This window comes from Camponotus floridanus, unplaced genomic scaffold (assembly GCF_003227725.1).
Source record: "Camponotus floridanus strain SB8 unplaced genomic scaffold, Cflo_v7.5 scaffold24, whole genome shotgun sequence".
Taxonomy (NCBI): domain Eukaryota; kingdom Metazoa; phylum Arthropoda; class Insecta; order Hymenoptera; family Formicidae; genus Camponotus; species Camponotus floridanus.
This window is the reverse complement of record NW_020229370.1, coordinates 332861-354573: the sequence shown is the minus strand read 5'-3', so window position 1 is coordinate 354573 and position 21713 is coordinate 332861. Positions and strand designations below refer to the sequence as shown.

The following is a 21713-nucleotide window of genomic DNA, read 5'->3' as shown; positions in this document are numbered from 1 at the left end:
GTCGCTTTGACTTCGGGATACAAAGTCCATAGATAGAACGCGGGATACATAGTGACGCGACTCTTTATCGCGATCTTGGCCCTTGCGTGATATTGATCAAGCTGGATTTTCGAACGTAGTTGAATCTCGAGTGATTTAGGAACACATACGTGCCATATGTTCTTTTGACCGACCAATCGGAAAAAGGAAATTGTCGCGTCTTTTTAGCTGTCAAATAGCTCTGACATATATCCGATTACAACGAAAAACAGGGAAAACGTGTAATAAACGAAATAAACAAAATGCTTCGTGGGTACGAGGGTGTGAGATATATTTCGGATAAGCAGATGATAGTCTTTGATATTGGCAGTGCCTACACGAAGTGAGTATATCGCGAGACAAGGAACGGTGTGTCTACCGTAATTTCACAAGCTTCTCTTTCTCGTTTTGAAATATGTTTATATACGTTAAATATGTTTATGTTTTTTTGATACAACAGATTTGGCTATGCGGGAGAAGCGTCTCCACGTGGCATTATTCGAACGGAAGTGAGATGTCCGGAATCCAAAAAGATACGCCGAATCATCGATCATACAGACGTCGAGGACTTGTATCAACTTCTTGTAGAATTTCTTCATTTATTGTTTTTTAAGTAAGAAGATACGTTTCTGCGTTTTTATCTTATGCAATCTCTTGAGATTTTCATTCAAAATAATTTTTGTGACGCAGATATGTTGTGGTGAGTCCAAAAGACGCAAGGATATTGCTTTTGGAGTCACCATTGGCGGTGACATCGTTCAGAGATACCATTGCAAAGGTGATGTTCAAGCATTTTGAAGTTGGTTCTATATTATTCCTGCCGAGCCATTTAGCAACTATTAGTACTCTTGGAATTGATACAGCTTTGGTATTAGATGTTGGATATCAGGAAGCAACTCTTATTCCTATCTTTGAAGGAATACCAGTACTCAAAGCTTGGCAGGCATTGCCTTTGGGTGGGCAAATTGTACATGAGTGAGTTGCACTTTTTCTTTCTTATAATATTTGTGTGACATTACTAATTTCATTCTTATAATTTACAGAAACTTAAGAAGATATTTTAATGATATGTCAAATGATATAGATTTATCAGAAAAGGTACTAGAAGATATCAAAGTAAGAACATGTTTCGTAACTACACTGGAAAGGTCTACAAAGCTAGGAACAAAGGATGCTCCTACTCCACCTCCTGATGTTATGTATCCTGGTGTTCAAAGGATTTTGATAACTGGAGAAATTAGAGAAAAGGCATTTGAAATACTATGGGAAAGGGATAATGATAATCTCTCATTGTCAACTATGATACTCGATGCTATTGTTAAGGTAAGGATTATATCTATTATAAGGCAATTTTATTCACACCATGTATGTAAATTTAAATCTTTTATATAACTGAATATATTTGTGTACTGCATTAATATTGGCTAATTTGTGGTACTAGTGTCCTTTGGATATGAGGCGAGTATTGGCTGAAAATATAATACTCGTCGGTGGAACAACTATGACAAAGGGCTTTGCAAGCCGCTTAAAATCGGAATTATTAGCTTTAGTTCAAAATGACTTATATAAAAATAAATTAAAAATACAATCGTTTAAGTTTCACACAGCACCTAGTAAACCAAATTATACAGTATGGTTAGGCGGTGCTATTTTTGGTACTACAGATTTACCATTACGATGCTTAACGAAAGAAATATATTTAAAAACGAATCGAGTTCCCGATTGGTCTAGCCTTATAGATAATCAAAAAGACGAAACATCTTACGAGGTATGAACGAATGTACCGCGAAATTTATCGATCTATGAAGAAGCAAGTAAATTTGTATTCTTGTAATTATTTATAACATGTATTTTACTATGTGTGTATTGTACATGTATTATATCAAATTATGCCTAATTATGATTCATATATGCCAATAATAATGATTCATCTCTCACATATTCCTGTTACTAACGACCAATTGAGATTTTGCAGTGTTTTAAAAAATTAATAATATAATGATATATAATATAATGATGTAATTTACTATTATCGTAATTATATCATATCACGATATTAACAGGAATCAATATATATGAGAAATGGATCATTATTATTAAATATATTACGTTATATTATTTATTACATTATTTAATATAAAAAATTAAACTTTTAAAAGCTTACACCCTTAATCACAGAGTTGTAAGTAGTGTAAGCTTTTCATTAAGTTGCAATTGTGTTTTTATCAATTGCGATAATGCGACAACCATCAGAAGATCCTTAACATTACTATTAAACATTTCATCAAATTGATCGCTACTCATTTTTGGCACAGAATGTACCATATCCAAAAGGGCTCTGCCCACCTGAAAGCACAATTATTGTATTTATTATTAACTAAATAATAAACAAATAATTCAAATAAATAAAAAAGAAATATATATTTACTTGATTATCTGGTAATTGTTTTCCTGCTAGAACATCATCAACATATGCGAGCACTTGTTCTAGCATTAAAGAAAGTTTGGAGCAAGCCTCTGAGACTTGTGCAAGATCCATCATGGGTTCTATCCCTCCAGATTTCATTCCAGATGCTTGTATATGAGGTTGTAATTGAGTCTTGGAACATAATTGTAGTCCTACAACCTCTGGCTCATAACATCTAATCTGTATAAAAAGATGTCACAATGTTAGAAAAAAATATATACAAAGATGACCAAAATATTTTCATACCTTGATACATCATAAGTTATTGGCAAATATATCTTGCTAAAATTCTGACAAACCTGAACTTTGACTGGTGTAAACATGGAGCCTTGCTTGCCATTAGGCACTCCTAATGGAACACATACATAAGCCTTGATCGCCATTCTTGTTGTGTTTGCCAATGTAGTATCAACTGTCAAATGCACTGGATTGTTACATTCTCGCACATAATATTCATGGATGACGGATGAATGAGTGGTGACCTGAAAGATGTATTTTTATTCGGTTACAAAATATTTGGAATAATATATAAAGTATTTGACAAAAGAGAAAAGGGGCTAAAATTCAACCTCGTTGCCTGTGGCCCACCAACCGACAATATTCTCTTGCGCATTAACTCGGTGATTTAAATCGTACAAGTCCATTCCATAGGTAAGATCGGCCTCTACCTGGCTCTCGGATTCTTTATGCGGGACGCAAAAGCAATTGGTTACTTCGACTATTCCTTTTTCCACGGTACCTGAAATAATAAAAAGCACGTGTTCATATGTCATATTTGCATGCTTATCAAAACGCGAATATATATAATATGTCACATAAAGGATTTATTGCATTCTTGTTCAATATGTGTATAGACGTTACCCAATAAGGTTCCAATAACGCGTAATGATTCCGCTTTTCGTCGTTCGTAAGCATCCACAATTTGAAATAAAACTACGGGGTGCACTTTAACAGTGAGATTAAGCGCCATGTTTACACCTTTCTTTTTTTTTATTAATATTATTAATATTGTTAATTTTATTAATAACGCTTTTAGTTAGCAGCTACTTGACACAAAATCTCAAACACGTTGTCACAGTATCCCTTACCATAAAAGATGTGCTATAGCAAGAAGCGCTGACACATCGATTGAAATGTTCTCATTACTAAAAAAGACCGATATTAACTTCATCGCCATTGGAGTAGAGCGACAGACGTATTTATTGGCTGCCGCAGCAAAAACCCTAGAAATTCTCTATATCGATAACCAACCGATATCGAGGTCAAAGAGTTTTCCCGCGAAAAAAGACGTGACGTCACTGCCCTGAATTTCATAATCGTCGATCACTTGAGCGAAATTTTACATAAATTTTTCAATCGACACTTCGCTCAATTTTGCACAAGAAATATCTCGCATTTATCAGTAAATATATGTAAAGCATGCAATTACAAACTTTAACAACATGCTATAATTAGCCCATAATTAACCTACAAATGAGACAATCGATATCAATGAGGCATCAGAAATCAAAACTTATTGCTGAAAATTATTTTAAAAGAATTAGTCATACTTTTCTCAAATGCATAGCTACGTATTCTGATGTATTTTTTAAGGTTGTAATTTCTAGGTTAGTCAGAACCGAAGACTGACTCTCGCGAGAGATTACTCTATTAACAATTGTTTACGTATTCATTATTCACAAAATCTGCATGTCACATCGCGTGATAATTAAATTGCTCATAATATGACGCTTCTCTGGAAATTATTGACTAATCCTGATATCCTGCGAAAATCAGGATGTTGCGGCGTCAGGGTATCATCACGAAAATTATTTGGCTCGAGCTTGACAAGACAGAACTTTAGAATATCAAGGAAAGGACGTATATTTATTGAATTGAGACATCATACGTCCAACGTTATCGGATCCGACACTTCGATATCCATCGTACGTTCGCTTAAGACGAAAAAAAGTTCAGAGTTGAAGAACCTAATTTTGCTAGCTGCACCTGAAAAATGGACCCTGATAAAAGCCATCGCATTTCTGCTCGTATCCTCCAGTGTAACCATGGCTGTGCCATTTTGTTTCGGCAAAGTGATAGACGTTATCAACACTATGGAAAAAAAAAACATGAAAGAAGAACTCAAAAAGCTAACGCTTGCTCTCTTTGTAGTATTTCTCATAGGTGGTGTGAGTAACTTTAGTAGGGTTTACTTAATGTCTGCAGCAGGACATCGAATTACACAGTCTCTGAGAAAAAAAGCATACGCTGCGATTCTACGACAGGAAACAGCAATGTTTGACAAAGAAAGTACAGGAGAACTAGTTGGTAGATTAAGCGGTATGTATATTATATTTAATGTATTATTGAATCATATTGTTTTATGCCATTTCTTTCTTTCATTTTATAATTTTTTTTTCAGGAGATACGCAACTTATTAGTTCTGCAGTTACATCTAATGTATCTGATGGTTTACGCTCCGCTATTATGGCCATTACAGGAGTCTCCATGATGTTTTATGTATCACCATCACTCGCTTTGCTCGGCTTAGCTATAGTACCACCTGTCGTAATCATTGCTGCTATTTGGGGACGTGTCTTGAGAAAAATATCCAAGGATCTACAGAGTAGTTTTGCAGTGCTCAACACTACTGCGGAAGAAAGAATTAGTAATATAAGAACAGTTAAAGCATTTGCGCAAGAAAAACGTGAAATTGATAGATATAATACTAAGCTACAAGATGTTTTGAGTCTATGTTACAAGGAGAGTTTCTATAGAGGAATGTTTTTCGGTATGACTGGTCTTTCTGGGAATGCTATTATTCTGTCGGTTCTTTATAATGGAGTATTTATGGTTTCAAACTCTGATATAACAATTGGAAGCCTAAGCGCCTTTCTATTATATGCGGGATACGTGGGGATATCTCTAAACGGATTATCTTCAGCATACAGTGAGTTAAATAAGGCTCTAGGAGCAAATGCTCGTCTATTCGAGTTGATCAATCGACAGCCGCTTATTCCTATCCAGGGTGGACAAATATTAGAGAAGGAATTGTCGGGCAACGTGACGTTTCAAAACGTTTTCTTTGCTTATCCAACACGAAAAACGATACATGTATTGAAAGGCTTTGATTTAAATATAGAAAAATGTTCTGTGACAGCTATCGTCGGTTCCTCTGGTTCTGGAAAATCTACCGTGGCATCACTTTTATTAAGACTGTACGATCCTACCAAAGGATCGATACTCTTGGATAATCACAATCTTCGACTGCTCGATCCTACATGGGTAAAATCACAAATTAGTATTGTATCCCAAGAACCAATTCTTTTTAGTGGCTCGATAAAGGATAATATATTATATGGAACGGAATCTGCGACAGATGCCGATATAGAGGAAGCCGCAAAACAAGCGCACGTGTTACAATTTACAGAAAAAATGACGGATGGATTAGATACAATAGTCGGGGAAAGAGGTATTGCGCTTAGTGGCGGGCAACGTCAGAGAGTCGCCATTGCCAGAGCATTAATAAAGGTAAAAGTAATATAATTATTCAAATTAACAAACTTATTAAAAAACTTTATCGGTTTAAAATATCTTCTTTTATTCTTTGTCTCTTTTAGAAACCAAAAATTTTAATATTGGATGAAGCAACCAGTGCCTTAGATGCGGAAAGCGAATATTTCGTTCAGAAAGCATTAGAACATGCTATTCGTGGCAGGACGGTAATAACGATTGCTCATAGACTTAGTACAATAAAAAACGCCGATAAAATTGTTGTACTCGATGGAGGACAAGTGGCGGAAACCGGAACTTATAGCGAATTAATGAGCTTGGAGTATGGCTATTTTAAAAAATTAGTGAAACATCAAACATTTGCATAAAACATGTACAAAAATTAATACTAAACGAGTAATTATATATCCCTTGATGTCTTTTTTATATATAGTATCTATCAATGTGTATTATATGTACATATATACATATGTATATTTATTATCTAAAACAAGTTCGTCTAAAATTTAAAAAATTTTATAATATATTTTTTGGCAATAATACATGAATATTAAGTTAGAATAAAAATAGGGGAGTGCAATATTACATCTAATGCTGTATGTTCATTGCTAAATATTGTAGAAAGATATGTAACATAATTTGTGAAAATGATTTTAAAGGACAAAGTATTTAAATATAATTATTGTTATACATTGTGGGAATAATTTCATGGCATCTGATTGTTCAATCATAGATTGTTTTGTTCTGTTTTGTCTTTTTTTAGCATAAGGTCAGGTACTACTACGAATAAAAGATAGATATTACAATCTTATCTTTATATATTTTCTTATAAAATAATATACAGCTATTCTTTTTAGATATCCACATTCGTGTATTATGTTTTTTATTAATCTATATTAATTCTTAAATTAATATCCCATTCCTACGACATATTCTAATAACACCTTCATCAGCAATGAATTCGAATCCACTGAAAACATTTTGTGCAAGTACATGTAACTGTAAGCAGTTCAAAATAATCCTAATGGATCCTAACTTGTGAATCAATTTTATTAAGAATTTTATCAATTTGTAATGGGCTGCCTGTAAAGTTTTATTCAGATTTGCATAGAATTGATTTTTCCTATGTGGTTATTTACTTGGAACCAAAATATTATATTTCCAATTATAAAGAGCTGGTCAAAAAGCTAGCTCATAAATTTTAATTTCATACTGATTTCTTTTATATATAGCAAACACTCGTAAAAGAAAGTATTTGCTTATAGATGAAATCGTGAAATATATTTTATACACTAATTTCAGAGAGAGTTATAGGCGATACATTCCAAATACCGATCTTAAATTAGCTTAATCAAAATTTTAATACACATCTTCTCGAAGCAACATTGCTTTAACATCCTCAAATGCAGTTGTAATATAGAAAGATTGTAAGGAATATATTTTCAATTAATCTCGAATATATAAATATATGTGTGTGTGTGTGTGTGTGTATGTGTGTGTGTACACACACACACACACACACATGTATGTATGTATGTATGTATGTATGTATATATATATATATAATATGTATATATGATATATATAATATGTATATATGTATATATAATATGTATATATATATATATATATATATATATATATATATATATATATTATATATATATATATATATAAATATTTCGAGATTTAATCGAAACTTAGTATAAGGCTGTGATTACATGAACAAAGCTGTTTCGTTTACCTCGATTGTAAGAAATCTGTTGCTCGAATCTATAATGATCTTACACACGTTATTTAAAAATTTATTAGATATGCTTGTGCAATACGCAATATACATCATATTTATAGGCACAACCTTATTCTAAGCAGACATTTATGGTATTTGTATAAATCCATATTGAAACGTTTACCAAATCTGGTTTCTATACACAAGCGGTTTTTCAGTATTACAATCTTTTGGGAGTAGGCAGTGTTCTTTTCCTTTTAAGAGTTAGAAAATTCATTGCGATAAATCTCTTTATAAGTGAATGCCAGAGCTTATTCACACAGTCGAGACAACTTCATTGAAAGCTACTTAATATTGACTGAAAATTTAAATTTCACATAATTAATAATTAATAATTAATGGTTGTAGAAATTATACGCGTATCGCGCACAAGGAGCTTGTTTATGCGCAAAGATATTTATGTGTTGGCTCTTATTTCGATATCTATCTAAAAAATAGATATCAAATATTAAACAGAGAGAAACAGCGATTGATTAGATAAGTCAAGATTAACTTTTTGACAATTCTTCCATAGTTTCCTGCTCCATAGGTTCATCCTGTTGAAACGTCGATAGTGATTCCTCATCAACTTCCATTAATTCTGTAGATTCATGTTCCTTTAAACAAATTATACTTTCTATTACAGAAGACTGGTTTTCTTTTGTTGTAATACATATTGTTTTATTATCTTGTACATTTGTTGAACTATCATCTTGAATTTCTGTTAATTTTTCATCTTTTAAAGATTGACAACTGATATCAGAGCTTTCTGTCATCTCGACAGTAGGCGAAACAGAAACAAATTTTTCAATTACAGATGTTGCTTCTTTAGGTTTTTCTATTGTACTTACTGGAAGCGATATCATAGATTCGACTAGAGGAGCCTTGTCATTGGAAACTTCCATAACTTTCAAATTATCCGTGTTAAGTTCAGGAACCTCTACTTCTTGTTCATTATCATTACTATTAGGAGATGCTACTCTAGGAACTGCTTCTATAACATTATCGGTTACTTCTGTATTCTCCTTTTTTTGGCTTATGGATTGGTCATGTATAAAACTTTCCTTGGAAGAAATCATCACAGATACCTCTTTAGAATGCATCTCAGTTTTCTCTGGTTTATATAATGCTTCACTGTTAGATACAATGACTGCGCTCATACATTCTTCGGATGTAATTGTACTATCCTTTTCTTCAAGTTCAGATTCAACGAACATTGCTGTTTTTATCTTGTCATTATTCTTGGAACCTAAATTTTCTTTGTCTGTATCCTCGAGAACTGATGTACTCTCTTCTTCTGGTTTATTTGAAACTATTTCTTCGGCATTTATTTCTTTCATATTATTACTTTCGATATTATTTTCCAAAGCGTCGGATCTCATATCGATATCCGTTTGTAATAAATTTTCAGTTAATCTATTTTCATTACAAGACATTTCGTTTGAATCCACACATTCGGAATTCAATTTGTTCAACGCAGTTTCCTCGCTTTTCGTGGAATGCCCGACTCCTTCGTCTTCCACGCTGATTATCGTCGACTGAATTGGTGCTTTCTCGTCGGATTTATTATCCAAACATTTGTTATCGCTATCTGATTCAAAGCGTTTCGCTTGGAAAGCAGCTTGTAGATTTCGCGTAGTATCTGTCGTCAACGGTATTACCGTTGCCACTACAGTGACTGTTGTTGTTGCCGCCGACGTCGTCGATGTTGCTGTTGTTGTTGCCGCGGTCGTCGCCGTCGTCAACGTCGTCGGTATCGTCGTCGCAGTTGTCGTCGTGGAACTCGCTATTGTTACTGCTTCAATTTCCTCATTCTCTATATCTAAATTGGGTTGAGAATTAGTGTCCTCATTCATAATCACCTCTGCTATATCAGTAGCACTGACGGACGAGTCACTGGTGATCTTGTCCGTGATCATCGTTCCAACAGCTGGTAGATTCTGTACAATCGGAACAGCAGAAACGTTTGGCAATACCGGTTCGTGTGACTGCGAAGTTAAATTCGACACAGACGAGAACTCTGAAGCAGCAGAAATATAATTAGACGGTGCGATTTCTGTTCTAGAAGATGCTTGCTCTAGTTTCTCTCGAGCAGTCTCGGTAAATACGCTTTTAGTCACCGGAGAACCAGTGGTTGGTACATCGTTGTGAAGAAGAGCAGGTTCGTTTTCAGTAACAGTGTGCACGCTGATGGTGACAGTTGAGGTACAGTCCTTCTCCCAATATTCCATCTCGACATCCTGCGAGGTCGGTTGTACTGGTTGAGTTGTTTGCGGTGGCTGCGACGGTGATGATGGTAGCTGTGACGGTGACAAAGACGGAGAGGGTGACGGCGGAGGTGGCGGTGGCTGCTGCTGCGTAACCGAGGCAGTGTCTTCCTCGACGGACCCGTTGACCATACCGTCTCCCGTTTCACCGCGTCGAGCTATAGGTCCTGGTTCGCGCGTCGAAACCACCAGGATGTTCTTCTCGATGGCGCGCATAAATTTATCCACGCGATTGTACTCTTTACGCGGCGATGTCAGCAACTCGCATATCCGTTGAACGGTGAACGGGGCGTTAGCGAACGACTCGAGTCTCTCGAGAAGATTGCTCTTCATAGCGTCATAGTTGAAGTGTTCCACATTAGGACAGGTTGCGAATTCTAAATTGGGACAGTTCTCGTAAAAGTCTGTCATTACACGAGTAAGCTTCTCTCTGAAGAGCGTTTTGATCAACGGCCATTGGTAGACGGGATCGCCCGTCTTGGCGACCCAACATAAATAATCTTCCAACTCCTGTGGAATCACCGTGGGACGCATCTTCTGGAACTCGTCGAGCGCCTGCAATACCTCCTCCAAATTTTCCATCTTCCCCGCCACCGCCGACAACCTCCACCGACAAATCTCCCTCGTTTTTTCTCAATTATCTCGATTATCTGTGTAATGAAATTCGTTGCGTAAAATTCGAAAAATTTCCACGAGAAAAGCTCTACGCGAGAGAAACAACCAAAAATGTAAACTAGCAAACACACCGGCCACAAAACAGCAACAATGAGAACTGCGATAAGGAGGGAGAATGGCAGTAGTGCCAACTGATGTGTCGCTATCGCCAACCGATAACCGTGAAAAAGCGTTCTTTCCAAGTATTCTTAAATCTATCTAAAGTAGACTTGAAGATTGGAATTTGATTAATCGAAATAAAAAGGTCTAAAATTTCTTTAGTTTAATTTCTTTAATTAAATTTCAATCAGTTCAATACGAGTTTAAAGGGCTCCTGCCATGAAACGTCACGTGTGACTTAATAGCCAATCAACTTTTAGCTTTTCCGTAAACCGAAAGTTGATTGGTTAGCACGGTTTTTGCTATGTAATGCGTCTTGCGTATAAATTCAAAGAGATCCGAATTAAGATTAAGCCACATGGAAATGTATAACTACAAACACATTCGCACATCACATCTACACATATACAAATGCAGAGAAATGCACACCTAATGCAAAAAAATTTCTTACACATATTTCGTTTATTTTTTATATACATACATACATTATGCGATCATATAAATTATATAAAGTTTTTTACATATATATTAATTTTATTCGCTTCAAGATTATACGAGTAACAAATTAATCTTTTAATTATATATCTCTGAAACATACAAATGTTAAACTTGATGTCACTTAATTAATTAAAAAGAAAAAAAAGTTATGCTCTAGAAAATAGATTTAAAAAAATAGGGATTTAAATAAAGCTAAATAACAAAAAATTATTTTTATGAAAAATGTTTTTACAAAATAGATATCAAAATAGATGCAGAGAAAATATAGATTATTGCAAAGCACATTTAATCTAAAGAGAAGAAAAAGTCTGCATTCTAAAAATTTGTGTCAAAAATTATATACTTATGTAATATTATATATATATATCAATATCTATATATAGATTAATCTCAATATATTTCACAATTTTAAACTTTAATTTGACATATGATAAGATCATATAACATGTGAGTATACATAGAAACAATTAACAATGGTAAAATAAACTTATATATTTTATAAATATCTTAATATATGTTGATATGATAAATTATTGTTTTACTAATTATATGCATATATATATATATATATATATATATATATATATATACACACATATATATATGTAATAAATAAATATCTAAATAAATAAATAAATCGCACATTCGAAAATTACAAACATCCAAAGTCAATACACAGTTTATACACACAAGTCTTATACACGTAAAGACTAATCAAGTAGATCTGTGATTTAATAATTAATATGTTGTCTGTAATCATAAATTGTTCTAGTGTATCTTCCGAATGCACAATTTGGAATTGTTTCTTATAAATATATATGAGAATACCTGGATTATCTAACTTTTATAACTTTCGTCTAAAATATTAATAGCATTTAAAATAATAATATCCTTAAGGACTCTGGTCGGTCATTAAGTATTTTAACGATATTAACGTCATTAAGGATAATATTAACAATTACTTTTTTGAACAATGACAGAAATACGATAAGTTATAATATGGTGACTATATCAATAATGCGAGATTTGATTTACTTTCATATTTTTTCATTAAGAATCATTAAAACAAAGATATTAAATATGTTCACATTATTTGTAGCAAGTGCTTTAAACAAATTTTTCTACAAATTTCTAAAGAAAATTTTGAAAATCATATAGTGTTAAAAACTTGAGATACTTGAAAAGCTTTAAGCTATTTAAGATCACATTGTTGATTTTTGTATTGGGAACACATAAGATAGTTTGATTTGTCCCATAATATCTTTAATGGCACAATGTTCAAACGAATCTGTATTATTGAAATCAAATGTTTGTGCATGTGATACTGTACTAATCTGGCATATGTAAATTTTGTTTGGATAGACTTGTAATGATCAAAGACTTAAGAACAATAATTGTATAAGTTCACTCTAAACAGATCTCTGTTAGAACTATCCCATAAATCTGTTGTTATAATAGATTATTAATTTATAGAGAAATTTCAGTTAACATACATTTTGTAAATTAATAGTTTTTCACAAACTTGGATCACTTAAACATCAACCACCATTTTCTTATGAATATCTGTATTACCAACAACCTAAAGAACAATCATATATAATATATTGTATATTAAAAAGAAAAAAAAAGGATAAATATGTATATATTACTTACAGAACAAAATTCTTCAAAACTAATTCTGCCATCTTCATCTTTATCAGCAAACAATATTGTCTTGTCAACAATTTGTTGCAACTGTGTATCTTTCAAATTATTGCCTACCATCATCTTTAACACTTGGAAAAGCTCTCCATTACTTATATAACCATCATTATCCATATCATAAATTCTAAATGCAAATCGTAATTTGCTTTCCTTGTCACCCTATATATTAATAATATATATAACTTATATTTGTGTATATATAAATATATAGCAGTCATTGTTTATATGCAAAAAACGCTACCTTAACACTGAATTGAGAGACTCCATGAATAAACTCTTTAAAATCTACTTCTCCATTACCATCAGCATCAAATATATCAATAACACGTTGTACCAGTGGATTTTGTTGTAACTCGGGTAAAGACATAAACTCATCGATGCTAAGAGCCCCACTATTATCCAAATCTAGCTTGCGAAATCTTTTCCCCAATCTTCTAATCTCATCTACATCAACTAAAACATCAATATTTAATATAAAATATATATATAAACTTTAAAAATTTAGTTATCAATATATATATGTATATGTATATTTCTAAAGATATCATTATATATTTATATAGAGCACAGATGCCATATATTTTTATATTTTAATGTACGAATAATTATTTATTTGAAAGTTTGAAATACAAAATACTGATATAAAAAATCAGATTATTTTAAGATATTTCAATTCATAATATCTTTTAATACAACTTACAGTTTGAACAAAGTTCCATAGGCAGCGAACTTTCATTACCCTGCAATATAAATGATTTTTAAGACTATATTGTTTACATACTCGTATGAGGATACTTTATAAATAAATTGCTCTGAAATTATTTTTGTAAGGAAATCTCACGCGGGTTAATGTGGGAAAAGAAAATGCAAGACAATTTTGCAATCACGGAAAAATCATGCTGACTTGTGTATCTGTACGATGCACTTGATTACCATTTTGAACTAGCTTTGTGAATCTGTCGAAAAATTTCTTCGGAAATAACAATATTTTCTAGCGGATAGGCTTAGTGGAGCTAATAACACAATTGCCGTAAAGGGATGCTGCGAGCTGCTGCAAGTGTATCGACGTTTTGCCTGTTTTTCCAGTGTTGGTCAATTAACGTCCGTTGCGAACGAACATTGTTGATCCCATTTTTAACTGTCACTGTCAACCATGAAACCATGCTTCTATGTCAATCTCTTGTTTCGTGACTAGAGGCCAAGGGCTAAATGCTTCGCTCTGATTGGCCGATCAAACACTACGAAATTTCCGTAGAAAGATAAATAATCAAAAAGTCTGAAATATTTTAATCATTTAAGAAATTTATGTTTATTCGCATACAAAATTCTTCTCTCTTATTGAGGTTTTATATTTTAACGTACAGTATGTACGCACATTAATGTGTCGTCGTTTGTTCGGTACATTTAATATTTCATTAATATATTATACTTCTCTAAAATTGATACCAACGCACGCATTGTTCAAGTTTGTTTTCTAATTCAATCTCTCCATCTTTCTAGATCAGTCTAGATACTTTACAAAGACTGGTCCAATTATTTCTTATTTTCATAAATAAAAGATGCATAAAAAACTCATAAAAAATGATTGATTATTTCTACTTATTACGCATTAATTTTCTATACTTTTTATATTAAGTATAACTCGGATAACAATTGTCTGAGAATATCATTGACAGTATAAATTTTCATACTAGAATACATGCGCATAATATTGCATAATAGATGCTGACGTTATACATTGTCATAAACATATATGTATGGATGTTGCTCGATGACTGCTATGTCTTTTTCGAGTTGTTGCAATTCGCGCTCCATCTTCGCTTTCTTTTGCGCTTTCGGTAACGTGTCGGCGAGAAACGGCAATCTTTGAAATTGTCTCATCGTTTCCTCCCACTTCTTCTTCATACCCTGTTTCCGAACAGCATACAAACGTACGATTACTTCCATCCAAATTAATTGGGAGACGCCTAATTAGATATCTATACCTACGTCTAATAATATTTTCCGTTCCTCTTTGTCAATGTATCGACACGAAGATATCTTTGACACTTTATCTCCATTGAAATCACGTTGTTTGATCGTTTCAGTTTCTGCGCTCACGTCGGTTTTTCTATCAATCGCAATGAATTTCGGTACCTTTCCATAATTCTGAAGGAAAACGTGGCTTTCAAAATAGTATCGAGATAAAAGAATGCGAAATAATTGTAAAGAAATAATAATAATACGAAAGAAATAAAGGGAAATAAGGTAATACGGAAGAAATAAAGGGAAATTAAAGACTTTTTTTTTTATACGAATAATGTACTGCACTCGTACTTTTTTGTGCACATAAATTGGAAGTAACCCGCTGCTTTTTAAATCATTCGTGTTGCCGTAACGAGTATCGACGAAACGTTGTTTGGGTTCTGCAGGATAGGAGCGTTTTACGCGAAGGATATTGTGTTTGACAAAATTCTTGTCCCGTGCAACAAACAATTCTCTCGAAAGATCCGTCATTCTGTCCAATTGTGTGCTCTTCTCGTCTGCATCCTTTACCATAGAAAAAAAAAGAACATAGAGGGATATACGCATGTATCGTTCTATTTTCTACTCTGTCAGAGTGTAGAAGGTGCAACTGGTGCAACGTGACAAATCTATCGACCAATCAGGATAAAGAAATTTTTGTTGCTTTTGGTCGATCAAAATACTCCATCTTCGAACATCGCCCAGATGTAATATGACACATGACGTATCGTGGACGTATCACAACTTGCGAATCAGTTCTGGAAATTTCCGAGCAAACGGGAAGGCACTCTTGCTCGTTGCAGCATTCAGTCGTTTTCGTTATAGACCTGTGACGCGTAATAGAAATCCACTTTCTATTGATCGCTAAAGTGAATTTTTAGAATCTCGACCGTGAATTCTCAAAGCCACCCAGCAAAATGTCTTTGTTCGGGTCATTTATGGGCGATGATGATATTTTCAATATTTTCGGGTAAGTTCCATCGCGATTTCTATTGGATATGTACAATACTTCAAAGGTTGTGGTTTCCTTTTCCCTCTTTCTCACTTTCTTTCTCTTTTCCACTTGGAAGAGTAGTGGGTTTCAATGAATCTGTCAAAAAGAGACATCGTTAATATATATATTGACTAGATTTTTTTTGACTTATTTTACTTGAAAATAAATTCTTAATCACCTTTACAGCTTACATCTTTTAAATATAAAAGATTATTATTTGTGAGATAGAGCATGTGCCACATAAAGCTATAAATATATTTTACTCTCTTATTTTTTATAAAATATTTATATAGAAATTATTGAATACCAGTTTTTTTGTCGTATAAGAACATGAGGTGAATTTAACTTCAACTGATGATTTGATTACGAATACTTTGTATATGATACACATGCAACTTTTTATGAATAATTATGAAAGGTGCATTTTTTGTATTGAGAGATTATATTTTACAAATTTTTATTTTTTTATGAAATAAATATATATAATACAATAAATATATACATGTAATTAGCAGATAAATATGTATATTTAAAAGTTTTAGATTAATTAAAACATCTATCTGGTTGTATGTCTCTTGTTTAAATTGGTTAAAAAGTTTTTTTATTAATCTGAATCATAAATCAAAATGTAATATATATATATATATATATATATATATATATATATACAAACACATATACATTCATACATATAAATATATATACATATATAGATATATTAAAGATATATTTTTTCATATCAATTTTTTCATTTCTCATTTGAGGAATGTTGACAATATTTTTCTATTACTGAAATATAAAGAGAATATTTTTCTAATTACTAAAATAAAGAGAAAGAAAAGAGAGAAAATATATTTATTTTTGAAATTTATTGTCTTGACATTATCCTGTGTTGTAATTATTTTTGTATAATTTACATTGAAATATGCAAAAAAGAAAGATGATTATTTAAAAAATAGGACATGTAACATTTTAGTAACATAATATTAAATAAATATTAATAATGTTATTAATTAAAAATTATACATATATACTATTAAAAGATTGTAGAATGTCATAAAATAACTGAATTGAATTACTGAAGGCATTACTTTCCTTATAATTCATATAATTCATATAAATATAATTAATCAAATAAAAGTTTCTATAGCAATCAGTTTATTATATCATTTGTTTTTTTCTTTTTTTTATCCTGATAACTTTTTTTTAATTTTTATCCTGATATGTTTGAAGATAATATAAATTATTATGTTACTCATATTTGGATTAAAAAATTTGGAAGTGAAAACATGAATTTTGGAACTTATTATTTATGATTAACAGGTCTTCCATGCATACCATGAGGCAGATGAATAGCATGATGAACTCTATGTTCCGTGATCCATTTGATATGATGGGACAAAATGCTCTTATGCCACATCATGGTAGAGCATCTCATGGTGATATGCCACTCTCCTTGTTTAATCCACATTTTGGAAGATTTGATTTTGTAAGTATAATTTTGGATATCTAATTAATAATTATCATTAGCAAAATAATAATGAAAACAACTTCAAAATTATTCTTGATCTAATTACTTTTTTCTCTAATTTTTAGAACAACATGACACCTGATGGAAGTTGCCATTCATTTATGAGCCAATCTGTTATGACTATGTCTAATGGCCCTGATGGGCGCCCACAAGTTTATCAGGAAACCATGTCTACTAGAACAGCACCTGGTGGTATAAAAGAAACTAAAAAGACAGTAAGTGATTCTCGTACTGGAACAAGGAAAATGGCTATTGGCCATCATATTGGCGAGAGGGCACATATTCTTGAAAGAGAACGTAATATGCGCGGTGAGGAGGAGGAACGACAGGAATTTATCAATCTTGATGAAGGTAATTTTCTTGTCTCAAAAATTACTGATAAAAATTATTGATACAGAAAGAAACAGAGAAATCTTTATTCTACAAATAATATCTGTTTGTATATTTATTATATATATATAGATGAGGCAGATTCTTTTAATCGCGAATGGGAATCACATACACGACGGGCACATACTAGTGCAATTGATAATGGAAATTCAGCTAGAGTTGTCAGTAACAGTAGGCACCGACCAGAGCCAAGACAATTGGCCTTACCATCTACTACAGATCCATCAGCAAGGTAAGTTTTTTAAATTCAAAACACAAATATATATATAGTTATTATATGAAACAAATATCTTATACATATTTGCTCAAGGTAAGAATATACTGAACATTTATCTTTATTGCAATGGTAAATTATAAGACAACTAATTGTATGATACATCTTTTTAAATAAATCTTTTATTTTTTTTTTATATTTACATATTTCCATCATTTATTATATATTTTTCATATTACATGCACAATAGAATATTATTTTACCACATTCTGAATGGAAAAATTCATGTAATTGAGAATTATTTAAATAATAATTAATATTGGCACTCTTATAACCTATATATAAAGATAGATTATAAATAATTTGCAAATAATAACTGGGTTTCCTAAGCTGGTATCTTAAGCTTGTTCTAAAAATGTTTATTATATATTATCAAATTTTGTTAAATCTTATGATGTTAATCTTATTTACTGAATTATTAGCTTTAAAAATTATTTGTTAAATGATTGACACAATAATAATACATTAACAAATTTGATATTTATACAGCTTATATAAAAAATAAAAGAGAGGCATGCCAGATAATAATAAATAGGAATAGGAGATTTTGCCATGTGATTATGTGCTTTCCACTTTGTATATTTCCATTTCCTTTTTCTGTGTATGCAGCTTTGAAATAGATATGTATGCCTGCTTTTTAATATGGACTGTAATAGCATGCATGTTTTTATATCGCAACATTTATTTTTATAAATTTTCTTCTTTTTTTATATATACTTTGTATTTTATGTGGTACGGAATTTTTAAACTTTATGAAAAAATAAAAAATCTCTATCTCTTTCTTCATAAATTAAAATATGTTATATTTTGTTGCATATTTATTTTTGCGTAATTCTCTTTTGTCATTTATGATTTATAAAATATTTATCTCATACAATATCTTTTTATTATATCATTCTTTGTATTGTTACTTATTTTTTTATTAGAACATTTTTCTAGTTTCCTTTGTTTATATTTGTCTTGTTATCATATGCTTTTGTAGTCGACATTCTAATAAAACAAGATGGATACCCGGTGCTAGACGTGCTATAAGGGCCTTAAATCCTTCCAAAGTAAAAAATGCATCTCCTTCTACATGGTAAGTTTAATTTCTATCGATTTCTGCCATTGCCTACTTGCTAGATTAAAGATTAAAGCTCGCAATTTTTGTCTTTGAAAGCATGTCTTTAAAAAGTCTTTGAAAATTTCCATTTAACTTAAGAATCAAAATTTATCTTTCATAACTACATGCATTATCATTTAAATCAAGAAAAAAAATGCATCGCAATGCTAGATATGTAGATAGATGATAACAATGCTCTATGTGTGACTCTAATAATTACATATATATACATATATATATATATATATATATATATATATATATATATATTTCATTATTCTCTTAATGAGTGACATCACTTTTTACAATTATATTTTATAAATGTGTAATATAGATCTTACAGATATTATTCTCAAAAATATAATTTTTAAAATCAAAGTCAATTTTCTAACATTTTTAAGAATATTATTAGTCTTGTCTTACAATTTCATAAGATTTCTGTAAATTTCATATAATTGCCAATGAGTTATCAATATTATTACAGTAAAATGTACAAAAGTTAATTTAACAATTAACATCTTTGTTATTAGTTTTATTTTTTTGTATGATATTAATATTGTGGTTTTAATCATATCTAAATTGCAGTATATCATATGGAATGTATTACATCTGTTAGATAATTTGTAATGTAATACATCTGTTAAGATTGATATAGAATATACCATCTTATGTGTGTATTACAGGTACAGCCGCAAATATTAATAAATTAAAAGCATAGTATATACAGCAGTGACACTTGTGCAACGTAAGTACGTTGCCTTTTGTTCTATTATTTATTATTTATTTCATTCAATTTTACTTTTGATACTAATCTGTAATTACAGACTGTTTAACATATTCTGACTAATAATATCTTTAATATTTTGATGTATATTAGGATTTGCATAGATATGTATGTGCATATCAAAACTTTTGGAATGAAAGCAATCAATTCTATTATTTTTTTTACAACAGAATAGAAATGTTATATATAATGATTTAAATTTTTGATGATGATATTTATAGTCAATATTAATTGACATTACACACACACACACACACACACACACACACACACACACACACACACACACACACACACACACACACACACATATATACATATACAATATAATATAATATAATATAATAATGGTTGTACATTATATCATTGTAATAGATTTCTTGTATGAATGAATGTTAATTTAATAGTATAAATAATATACTATTATCATATAATCCAATAATATGTATGATATATCTTATTAAATATTGATAAATAATTGTAATAAATGCTATGCTTTTTTCATATTAGCTTGTCAACATACATTTTTAAAATGTCACTTATGAAAATATATATATCCTTTTTTTATCTTAAAGCAACAATGGTAATGTAATTGGCAGAACATATAATAGCAATTTTATCTTACTATAAGATAGGAGCATGATTTGCTTATTCTGCTTGCATTTTTTTTTTCTTGTCTTTTTTACATTTAAAAGTTATAGAAATCTTCAATAATAATTCTGCTGTAAAGAATATTCATGCTTCAGCTTTCTTTTTAGATTTGTCTCTATGATTCTTATGTAAAAATTACAAAGCATTAATTTCTTATATGTTTATAGCTTCAAGCCTCCAGAATCTGCAACGTCTTCGAGAGCTGAAGTATCATTGGCTGTAGCATCACCGTCTACATCAGGATCTCGAAAACGTGAACACAAACCGGATAGACAAGTTAGTAATAAGCGTCACCAAGCTGTATCCGATAGTGACGACTAGAATAATAACCTATTATCCGTAACATATTTTATCTGCAACATACCTATAATAAACATATAACGAAGTTTAAATTAAACAACCTAAAAATATATTATTCTTTTTCATAATCTCATTAACATTTTAAGAAAATTTTCCGTTAATTTTTTTACACCTTTTTGTTCTCTCATAAGATATTATATCTGAATCATTAAAGTATTTAAAAGTAGTTGCAATAAAAGTCTTTAAATAAAGCCTTTATTTTGTATATTAATATTTATTCAAGTAGATTTGTGCGAGTTTTAATTTCAATTATGTTTTATTATAAAAATTAAAAAAAGTAAGCTTAGAAAAATAGCATGAATTTTTCTTTATTAAACATTAAAGAAGATTATGTAGCAATTTCAAATATATTAGGTTTTGAAAATGTTATGTTTATTAAATATATCGAATTGTATACAAGATATGGGTAAAGTAAGGATAAGAAAATACAATTCTGTTTAAGAAGTGCGATAATATCTATGGATAATTATAAATTAAAGTTTTGTTAGTCTTAATTTCTGAGATTTGATATATAAAAAAATGTATGCAATGAAATACTTATGTAATCAAAGATGTATGTTACAGCCATTGACCATCCAGTTTATCATGGACATTAGTTTCACTATTGTATAATAGAATATTCAAAAATATAAACG

The 21713-nt window shown here is 31.0% G+C and overlaps 7 protein-coding genes across 9 annotated transcripts; 3 read left to right on the top strand and 4 right to left on the bottom strand.

Moving 5' to 3' along the window:
- The first annotated feature begins 21 nt into the window (after window positions 1–21).
- On the top strand, window positions 22–1879 carry LOC105250861 (actin-related protein 10). The gene is made up of 5 exons (XM_011257189.3): window positions 22–361; window positions 479–631; window positions 709–993; window positions 1062–1341; window positions 1460–1879. The coding sequence occupies exons 1-5, from the start codon at window positions 282–284 to the stop codon at window positions 1790–1792; spliced, it is 1131 nt and encodes a 376-aa protein (XP_011255491.1). The 5' UTR covers window positions 22–281; the 3' UTR covers window positions 1793–1879.
- On the bottom strand, window positions 1853–3586 carry LOC105250866 (eukaryotic translation initiation factor 3 subunit F). The gene is made up of 5 exons (XM_011257204.3): window positions 3347–3586; window positions 3055–3224; window positions 2785–2967; window positions 2447–2665; window positions 1853–2364 (listed from the first exon to the last, which is right to left on the bottom strand). The coding sequence occupies exons 1-5, from the start codon at window positions 3453–3455 to the stop codon at window positions 2191–2193; spliced, it is 855 nt and encodes a 284-aa protein (XP_011255506.1). The 5' UTR covers window positions 3456–3586; the 3' UTR covers window positions 1853–2190.
- Window positions 3587–3771: 185 nt separating this feature from the next.
- Window positions 3772–6410, top strand: LOC105250871 (ATP-binding cassette sub-family B member 10, mitochondrial). Its single transcript, XM_011257214.3, has 3 exons — window positions 3772–4804; window positions 4887–5995; window positions 6085–6410. Exons 1-3 carry the CDS (start codon window positions 4210–4212, stop codon window positions 6343–6345), a joined length of 1965 nt encoding a protein of 654 aa, XP_011255516.2. The 5' UTR covers window positions 3772–4209; the 3' UTR covers window positions 6346–6410.
- Window positions 6411–7664: 1254 nt separating this feature from the next.
- LOC105250879 (serine-rich adhesin for platelets) lies at window positions 7665–10809 on the bottom strand. Its single transcript, XM_011257227.3, has one exon. It carries the CDS (start codon window positions 10592–10594, stop codon window positions 8255–8257), a length of 2340 nt encoding a protein of 779 aa, XP_011255529.1. The 5' UTR covers window positions 10595–10809; the 3' UTR covers window positions 7665–8254.
- A 1093-nt stretch (window positions 10810–11902) lies between these two features.
- Window positions 11903–14108, bottom strand: LOC105250886 (calcineurin subunit B type 2). Its single transcript, XM_011257240.3, has 5 exons — window positions 13922–14108; window positions 13689–13728; window positions 13230–13441; window positions 12938–13147; window positions 11903–12863 (listed from the first exon to the last, which is right to left on the bottom strand). Exons 1-5 carry the CDS (start codon window positions 13922–13924, stop codon window positions 12816–12818), a joined length of 513 nt encoding a protein of 170 aa, XP_011255542.1. The 5' UTR covers window positions 13925–14108; the 3' UTR covers window positions 11903–12815.
- Window positions 14109–14603: 495 nt separating this feature from the next.
- Window positions 14604–15543, bottom strand: LOC105250896 (enkurin). Its single transcript, XM_011257252.3, has 3 exons — window positions 15305–15543; window positions 14978–15136; window positions 14604–14896 (listed from the first exon to the last, which is right to left on the bottom strand). The coding sequence occupies exons 1-3, from the start codon at window positions 15524–15526 to the stop codon at window positions 14720–14722; spliced, it is 558 nt and encodes a 185-aa protein (XP_011255554.2). The 5' UTR covers window positions 15527–15543; the 3' UTR covers window positions 14604–14719.
- Window positions 15544–15736: 193 nt separating this feature from the next.
- On the top strand, window positions 15737–21145 carry LOC105250902 (myeloid leukemia factor). Of its 3 annotated transcripts, XM_011257284.3 has the most exons (7): window positions 15737–15962; window positions 17310–17475; window positions 17583–17868; window positions 17980–18139; window positions 19164–19259; window positions 19967–20028; window positions 20886–20966. In XM_011257284.3, exons 1-6 carry the CDS (start codon window positions 15910–15912, stop codon window positions 19983–19985), a joined length of 780 nt encoding a protein of 259 aa, XP_011255586.1. In that variant the 5' UTR covers window positions 15737–15909; the 3' UTR covers window positions 19986–20028; window positions 20886–20966. The 3 variants fall into 3 exon arrangements, with proteins under 3 accessions (XP_011255586.1, XP_011255576.1, XP_011255567.1); XM_011257265.3 differs by lacking the exon at window positions 19967–20028 and having other exon boundaries at window positions 15910–15962; window positions 20886–21145; XM_011257274.3 differs by lacking the exons at window positions 19164–19259; window positions 19967–20028 and having other exon boundaries at window positions 15738–15962; window positions 20886–21144.
- Window positions 21146–21713: the final 568 nt, after the last annotated feature.

Excerpts from the sequence above, each read along its gene's own strand:
- LOC105250866 (XM_011257204.3), bottom strand. The coding sequence starts at position 3,455 with ATGGCGCTTAATCTCACTGTTAAAGTGCACCCCGTAGTTTTATTTCAA. Across the intron at positions 2,968-3,054 it reads GGTGGGCCACAGGCAACGAG|GTCACCACTCATTCATCCGT; the intron begins GTTGAATTTTAG and ends TACATCTTTCAG. Across the intron at positions 2,666-2,784 it reads TTACACCAGTCAAAGTTCAG|ATTAGATGTTATGAGCCAGA; the intron begins GTTTGTCAGAAT and ends CTTTTTATACAG.
- LOC105250886 (XM_011257240.3), bottom strand. Across the intron at positions 13,442-13,688 it reads TATGGAACTTTGTTCAAACT|TTGATGTAGATGAGATTAGA; the intron begins GTAAGTTGTATT and ends TTGATGTTTTAG. Across the intron at positions 13,148-13,229 it reads TCTCTCAATTCAGTGTTAAG|GGTGACAAGGAAAGCAAATT; the intron begins GTAGCGTTTTTT and ends ATTAATATATAG.
- LOC105250879 (XM_011257227.3), bottom strand. The coding sequence starts at position 10,594 with ATGGAAAATTTGGAGGAGGTATTGCAGGCGCTCGACGAGTTCCAGAAG.
- LOC105250871 (XM_011257214.3), top strand. The coding sequence starts at position 4,210 with ATGACGCTTCTCTGGAAATTATTGACTAATCCTGATATCCTGCGAAAA. Across the intron at positions 4,805-4,886 it reads ACTAGTTGGTAGATTAAGCG|GAGATACGCAACTTATTAGT; the intron begins GTATGTATATTA and ends TTTTTTTTTCAG. Across the intron at positions 5,996-6,084 it reads TTGCCAGAGCATTAATAAAG|AAACCAAAAATTTTAATATT; the intron begins GTAAAAGTAATA and ends TGTCTCTTTTAG.
- LOC105250896 (XM_011257252.3), bottom strand. The coding sequence starts at position 15,526 with ATGGTAAAGGATGCAGACGAGAAGAGCACACAATTGGACAGAATGACG. Across the intron at positions 15,137-15,304 it reads CAATTTATGTGCACAAAAAA|AATTATGGAAAGGTACCGAA; the intron begins GTACGAGTGCAG and ends GTTTTCCTTCAG. Across the intron at positions 14,897-14,977 it reads AACGGAAAATATTATTAGAC|GGTATGAAGAAGAAGTGGGA; the intron begins GTAGGTATAGAT and ends GTTCGGAAACAG.
- LOC105250861 (XM_011257189.3), top strand. The coding sequence starts at position 282 with ATGCTTCGTGGGTACGAGGGTGTGAGATATATTTCGGATAAGCAGATG. Across the intron at positions 632-708 it reads CTTCATTTATTGTTTTTTAA|ATATGTTGTGGTGAGTCCAA; the intron begins GTAAGAAGATAC and ends TTTGTGACGCAG. Across the intron at positions 1,342-1,459 it reads TACTCGATGCTATTGTTAAG|TGTCCTTTGGATATGAGGCG; the intron begins GTAAGGATTATA and ends TTGTGGTACTAG.
- LOC105250902 (XM_011257265.3), top strand. The coding sequence starts at position 15,910 with ATGTCTTTGTTCGGGTCATTTATGGGCGATGATGATATTTTCAATATT. Across the intron at positions 17,476-17,582 it reads ATTTTGGAAGATTTGATTTT|AACAACATGACACCTGATGG; the intron begins GTAAGTATAATT and ends TCTAATTTTTAG. Across the intron at positions 17,869-17,979 it reads ATTTATCAATCTTGATGAAG|ATGAGGCAGATTCTTTTAAT; the intron begins GTAATTTTCTTG and ends ATATATATATAG.